At 45.0% G+C, this 7,802-nt stretch overlaps 1 protein-coding gene across 1 annotated transcript in view; it reads right to left on the reverse strand.

Moving 5' to 3' along the window:
• The window catches only part of thsd7ab (thrombospondin, type I, domain containing 7Ab), a gene marked incomplete at both ends in the record, with an annotated part of 102,487 nt that extends 100,166 nt beyond the window's left edge, over positions 1–2,321 (reverse strand). The window contains one exon of the mRNA XM_080540081.1: positions 2,165–2,321. Within this exon, the coding sequence (XP_080396207.1) occupies positions 2,165–2,321 (157 nt within the window). The remainder of the gene's footprint in view (positions 1–2,164) is intronic.
• Between the last annotated feature and the right edge of the window lie 5,481 nt (positions 2,322–7,802).

Below are 7,802 nucleotides of genomic sequence, written 5' to 3' on the forward strand. Positions count from 1 at the left end.
GAGAGGAGAGAGAGAGAGATAGTGTATGTGTGGTGTGTGGTGTGTGTGCGTGCGTGTGCATGTGCATGCATATGTGTGTGGTGTGTGTGTGTGTGTATTTGTTGGGGGATAAGAGAGAGAGATGTTTAAAAGTAAAGACTGACAAAGGCACAGACCCTCTATGCATCTTTCTAATAGTCCTAACACCACTACCCTCATACATAATCAGCACATCATCAGAATTTCCATCATCACCTTCAATAACATTATACTAATCATCATCATCACCATCATCATCATCATCGTGTTATCATCAATAACATTCAATAACAGCATGATGGAGTATAAGGCAGCAGCTGTTGTCTCTACTTATTTAAATAGAATTCTCCAGAGGAAAACATCACTGAATTCTCTCACCTCCAAGCAGATAACTCATATTTGCATAGAAGCCAATAAAAGCAATGCAAGCCAATTCCCTACAGTTTGAAGACAGGAGCTGTATTTCAGCAAGACTCATCATTATGCAAACATCAGAGCAGCACTTGGTTTGCCACAAGAATATTCCCTCCACTGCACTCTGCAAAAATGTGCACAAACATCATCACATTATATGGGATTCACCACATATGCAAATGTTACGCAAACATAATCACTTTTGATGAAAGAAATGCTTGAAATCCCCCAAAATAAAATGAAAATGTGATTTCCATACTCAAGCAGCTAGGCCGAACCAAAGAAAAGTTCACCAGAAGACAAGAAGACTAAAAATCAATAACCTACTTTCAGGTCAAAAAGAACAAGCCAACTCCTTTGCTTGAACATTGGATTATATTTCAAAGTACTGATCTGAAGCACCTTCTCTAGGCAGCTAGCATGTGTAGCGTGGGAGAGGGGCGCGGTAGTGTGGGAGAGGGGTGTAATCACTATGACCTACAGTAGGCTAGATGTAGGTTAAGTTATGCCAATGCTCTGAATCCTCGTCTCTCTCTCTCTCTCTCTCTCTCTCTCTCTCTCTCTCTCTCTCTCTCTCTCTCTCTCTCTCTCTCTCTCACTCTCTCTCTCTCTCCATCTTTACTGTTAAATCCCTTCTCCTTTAATCTCCTTACTCAGCGACATCCTCTTTAAAAATGCAGGAGCGCAAGAGAGAAGACATCCCATTGATTGGGGGGGGACTGGCGCTGGGCTGGGATCTCCAGAAGGAGGGTGGGGATATCATGCTTTAATTGACGTGGGATGGAGGAGGAGGGGGTTTGGGGGGGGGGGGGTAGTTGGGGGGAGTAAAGAGTGAACTAACACCTCATAAAACGAGAAAAGGAGAATTTACCGCTCAAAAGGAGAGACGAATAAATGATCAAATACATAAATAGAAAGGTACTCACAGGGCTAAATCTTGTTAACCCAGATCTTCTCAGTGGATATGTTTTGCAGCCACCATTGAGAATGCCAGAGAGATGTCACCCTGTTGCCTTTTGGAAGCGTGTACTGTACACTTGAGCGGTGATGTACTGTCGTAACAAACACGGCCCAATCATCTAGATTAAAGTGAAACTACACATCTCAATCATCTACAGTAAAGTCTTACCGAAGAGCAAGATACGTTAATTAAATCCATAAAAAATGGATCATGCCAGCTCTAGGCGTCAGATGCAATGCTCTCAGGACTTGCAGAAGTCATCAACTCCTCTCGGGTCTAGATTTTGGTGCTATCTTTCACAGTGTAACAGTATACCTCCAACACCAACTGCTCCAATATGTACAGTGCATAAGGGTGTGGATATCAAAGAAGCTTCAAGGATTTGAGACAACCACCACAGTGTAACTCAGTACAACTCTGTGCTAGTCGTGAGCGTGAGAACGATGCTACAGCGATGTAATTGCAGTGGTACTTTATTCCTGTCCTGGAGACCTGGTCTCATCTTCGAAAGGTTAATAGAGAGAACGCCGGTACAGAATCGACTGTACGTGGCCGTTTGAAAAAAAGCTCTACGAAAAGCTAAACGAGGTGTCATTGTCTAGTCTACTGGCAGCTGAATACACGCACACACATCCTAGGACACCTCCAATACTGAGTTGGAATGTCAACACTGTAGTTTTTCTTCAGACTGATCATGAGGGAATAACAGCTACAACTCAGAACACAAAAGCTGTACATCTGCTCTCAGAGTAGTGGGTTAAAACACTGTACCTGTTTCCCAGAAGTACACAGACTTGTTGTTGTCCTCTGTTGCTGTTTGTGTGTGAGCCCCAGAGATGGCACAAAACAACAGTATTGTCACCAAGAGGTATGGGCTGCTCCCTGTCCTTACGCTGGGGGTCCCTGCGCCCCTCCACCCCAGCCCCATGGTCCTCAGCACGGTCAAAGTAAATCCACACAGTCCCATAAGGTCACCGGAGGAAAAGACAGCTCCAAGCGAAGAAAGGTCCACGAAAGACAGGTGAGAGTGTGAAGTGTGTGTGTGTGTGTGTGTGTGTGTGTGTGTGTGTGTGTGTGTGTGTGTGTGTGTGTGTGTAAGAGAGAGAGATTTGTCCCGACTGGAGTAATAAGGGACCTGCGCTTCCTTTCCTGAAGGGCAGAGCAAGTGACTCCTACTTTCCCTCGCTGTCTCGTCCTCTCTCCCTCCACTCTGCTCCTCCTCCTCTTCTCTCCTCCACTCTCTCGCAGGACGTTCCCAGGGGGAGGTGGTGGTCACTGAGAGGGATGGAGCTCCAGGTGGACGGTAGAGTCTTGCTCCTCCATGCTCTCTCTCTCTCTCTCTCTCTCTCTTGTGCTGCTGCTCTACGTTACTGTTCCTGCCTCTGTCCTCTGCCTATGAAGCAGTGACAGTCTCTGCGCGTCTGCAGTGTGGTACCTCCTCCCTCTCTCTCTCTCTCTCTCTCCCTCTCTCCCTCTCTCCCTCTCTCCTCTCTCTCTCTCTCTCTCTCTCTCTCTCTCTCTCTCTCTCTCTGTTTCCCTGTACTCCGGCTCACTTACTCGCTCATTCATTTGCTCCTCTCTCTCCTCTCCTTTCTGCCACCCTACCACCCAGTGTGGTACCTCCTCCCTCTTTCTCCCTCTTTCTCCCTCTTTCTCCCTCTCTCTCTCTCTCTCTCTCTCTCTCTCTCTTTCTCTCTCTCTCTAGCCTGGAGCATGAGGAAGGATTTTGTCTCCTTCCACTCCTCACTAGCAGTGCTGGGAGGACAGCTGGAGACCAGCACTCACACTCAGCAGTGGAGCTACTGTAAGCACAGCTCCCAGGATCAGAGGAGAGAGCACCGGGGGAAGGGGGGTTAGAGATGGGGGAAGAGGGAGAGAGAGGGGGCGGGGGGGGTCAGGGGAAAGAGGGAGGGTCTTAGCAAGCAGATAAATGAAGCAAGTCACTGGATATCTAGATTGGTGTTTAATGGGTATTGTCTATTGTTGTTTATGTAAGACATTAGGGTAATGCAACAGAACATCTCAGGCTGTGCACCCCTACGTTTGAGTCAACATGGCCATGAGTGGGTGGGGATAATTGAGTACGACGTGAAGACGTCCATTGTCGTCACCAGTCATGATTTCACTGTGAATGTTGGAATGGATAATCGCAACAACAACAACAACAACAACAAAACAGATGTATAAAATGACCATACTTAAAGTTATAGGCATCTTTGATATCATAATCTAAGCACTCAACAAGTCTGCAGTGGTGTGCGAAATTCTGCTGCAATTTCAAAACTCTCCAAGCGGTTTAATAAAGTTGTTGCAAATGTTCTCATGTATTCTTTTTTGGGGGGCATTTGCATCAGCTAAAAAAATCTGCAATTCTCCTGTATCTCTCCCATCCCCCAGTCATAAGTAGAGGCCCTGCTTATAACCCAGGTTCTCTTTCAGTCAGCTCGGTGCAACCCCTCACTTTGGGACGCTTGTACTCTTCTAATCGTACATTCCTATTCGCTGAAGCACTATTCAATCACGCCAGGTACAGGCTAGGGGCCTTTGCTGCATGGTAGCCCCACCCAGTGCTGAGTGCACATAAGCAGTCACAAACTATCCGTCATTCTGCAAACGGACTCTTCACGAGTCATGGAAGAGGGGCACCGAGGCGAGGGGGTCTCCCTCATCTCCTTCTGAGAACCTGGGTTGTAACGATAACCTCTAGTTCTCTCTCAGTTGACTCGGTTCAACCCCGAACTATGGGACTCGATTTTTGTAATCTACACTGGTAATGTAAATAGGATTAGCTGTGGTGTTTGTAGCCGACTAGAGCCAAAGATAGAAAAGCGAGAATAATTCTTGGCAGAAGAGAATGCCTTGGCACCGAGCCAAGCTAGAGACACAAGGCTAATTAGTCCATCTAATTAGTAGTTAGCAATGTGACGCAGCAAACTCAGTAGAGTGGCTACTTGTACGCGAGCAAATCTTCCAACTTGGGGAATGAGCCAAACAGTGCAAGTCCCATAATGAGGAGTGAAACCCAGCTGCCTGAAAGAGAGGCAGAATTACCTGCCACTTAAGTCCACAGTTGCCTACATTTCATTGTATCATTTAATTTACCTTTTTCTTTCGCAGGAGAAAAAAAACACATCCGGGACTGGATGGTTATTATTACAGCAGCCTACTGTAGCTATATATGTATATATATATATATATATGTTACGGTACATATGGGAATACGGTACATGTGGGGAAAACTAGGGTTAGGGTTAGGTGCTACGTCGACTTGGTACATGCTGGCATGTCTAACCCTAACCCTAACCCTAACCCTACCCCTAACCCTAATCCTAACCTTAACCTTAGCACCCAAGCACCTAACCCTAACCCTAGTTTTCCCACATGTACCGTTATCCCACATGTACCGTAACACATATATATATAGTATGTATATAACAACATAACTGTAGAGATAGTAGTGGACTTCAGGAGGAGCCCAGCACCAACCGCCCCCCCTCATGTGTGACTCCGCAGTTAGCAGTGTGGAGTCATTCAGAAGAAGAAATTCAACATGCCGCACAAAGTGATGGTTTGGTCGAGGTCTACACGTCCATCATCGAGTCCATCCTCAGCTCATCGATCACCATCTCGTTCACTGCCTCCACTGCCAAGGACAGAGGCAGACTACAGCGGATTATTCGGTCAGCCGAGAAGGTCATCGGCTGCGACCTGCCATCTGTCCTGGACCTGTTCCACTCCAGGACCAGTAGGAGAGTAGGAAAGATCATTGCTGATCCTTTCCACCCTGATCACCACCTCTTCCAAAGTCTATCAAGACCAAAACCTGAACAGTTTCTTCCCCATGGCAGTGGGCCTCCCAAACAAGCCCCCTGCCTCTCACTGCCTCTGGGACTTCCACCCCTTCTACCACTTTGCAGCCAGTTCCTCATAGATAGGGGACAAACACAGGGTCATGGTCAGAAATGTGACACATGTTAAGTAATCACCTGTTTGGACAACAATTTACAATTTATCTTGGATTGGCTGAAACCAATGGATCTATCGCTAAGCCACGCCCCGAAATAGAAATTGCCCAATCATATCACAGCAAAAGTCACTACAGGCAGAAAACTTGTCATCTTTAAAAAACATGTCTATTACTTGCTGTGGTAAATCAGAAATCAGAAATTTGCCAACTCCCGCCATTGTAAGTCATTGAATGTCATTCAGTCACGGTCGGTCAGTCAGTCACTGTCAGTGAAGCGTTGTTTGTTTGTCCGAGTTTTCAAAGGGGCCGTGGCTTAGCGATAGGTCCATTGGGATTCAGTCTCAAGAGGTCCACAGTCTTATTATTTCTAATCAGTTTAACAGACGTGTCAAATCCCCTAAATGTCGAATGTCAAATTTAACCACATGCCTGTAACCCCAACGTCTGGTCTTCTTTTGATGAATAATGTCACTATGAGGTAATTGCAATGTGAATTTATTGGCTGAGCCCTAAGGGACAGGTTATTCTCAGTTGACGGATCACAACCAAAATCAGAAATGCATTATGCAAATGTTTGTATAATAGTCCTACTGTAATGTTTTGGCAGCATAATGTTTTTCTAAACATATTTCAATATAATGTCAGTAATGCGTAGGTCAACATGTATCCATACAGCACAACCTTTACATTCAAATACATCCTAATCAATCTTGACTTGCTTCAAGAGATTGCATCTGCAGTGTTTCCATGTTTTTGCTTTTTGGTTGTTTCAGTAGGTTAATTTTTTCTATGACTTTGGTTCCTGGACAAACAATATTGCATGATTAATGAGAGAAAAGGATAATCTCCACTGAAAGCACTAGGGCATGGAGGCCACATTCTGTCACTGTGTGTGTGTGTGTGTGTGTGTGTGTGTGTGTGTGTGTGTGTGTGTGTGTGTGTGTGTGTGTGTGTGTGTGCGTGTGTGTGTGTGTGCGTGTGTGTGTGTGATGATACCGACAGTATATTGGGCCAAATCTCCAGGAGGGCGTTCATTACTGCAAAGAAATCGATTCAGGGATCAGCTAATGGACCCTTGCAATGGAGTAATGGAATCTACACGGTGTTCACAGTTTGGCTGATGGTAGGCGCATGATGTAACTTCACTCAGTTCCACCTGGGTTACTTGTTTGTGATACAACCAGCAGCTTATCAGCATCAACTCATATGCAACTTGGTGGAAGAGCGTTGTAACTTGCAATCAATACAAACATTATACACTTGTGTGACCTGCTTCCCTCAGGCATTCAGACATGCCAGGCATTCAGACACTTAAGTCACCAGTAAGGTAGCTAGAGTATGTCAACAGATGATTGTAGAAATGACAGGGTGGAATAATAAATCACAGGTATTATTGTACATTCTTGTAGACATTGATAATAACTAAGGCCCAGAGAACATTGAAGTAAAACAACAACATTTAGAAATGTTCTTCATTTTTCTGCAGAAACCCTTTGACCTTTCTATCTAACATGTTTATCTTTTATATAGGAGTTTTTAAAGACGCCCATAATGCTATGGGCTTCATGTAATGATCCCACATAGCAAAGGATCATTTCTCCCTTAAATCTGTTATCACCATGGAGACCCACCACCAGTGGAGATTCATTAGGGTTATTAATATGGATTAATCAAACACTTAGCACACACGGAATCAAAGAAAAACCATTAATCCATGCCTCTTAATGAATAACAAATCACCATTTAGAGAGGAAATATGTAGCTTTTCCCCCTTGAAAATATCACAAAATAACCACGCTGAACCATTAGTTACTGACTGTATGGTGCTTGGGCAGTTTGTGACAGAGTGTGCACCTCATTTGCCTGAATTTACTTTCCCAGAATGCTCGGGACATTTCTGGGCGCGCACCACTTGTTGAGGCAGTGTTACGTGCCACTGGCTTGTGTGTGGCTCATTGGCTAGCTACTGCATGGGAGCTGCTAGCGTTAGTGTGCAGACAGTGTTGGCAGCCGGCCAAGCAACCACAAGCACAGCCAAAAAAGTTGGCTACATACTGTATATTCTGATCTCTTTTTTCTTAGTGAATGTCCTGTTTGACATTATAGCCTTGTCTGAGTTTTGTTTGGGGAATAAGACTGGAAATGGGATTTGTTTGTACTGTAACATCGGGTTAAGAGGGAGAAAATCGTACTGTGTAGCCAGTCACACAACCGATTAGCCTGATCCCTCACCCCACAGAGCTGTTAAAGCACTCGTTCCATGCGAAGAGTGTTGTTTCAAGTGAAGAGTGTTGTTTCAAGTGAAGAGTGTTGTTTCAAGTGAAGAGTGTCGTTTCAAGTGAAGGCTGTCATTTCAAGCGAAGGGTGTTGTTTCAAGTGAAGAGTGTCGTTTCAAGTGAAGGGTGTCGTTTCAAGTGAAGGCTGTCGTTTCAAGTGAAGAGT

This window comes from Nansenia antarctica (assembly GCF_963989245.1).
Source record: "Nansenia antarctica genome assembly, chromosome: 10".
In the NCBI taxonomy this organism is placed as follows: Eukaryota; Metazoa; Chordata; class Actinopteri; order Argentiniformes; family Microstomatidae; genus Nansenia; species Nansenia antarctica.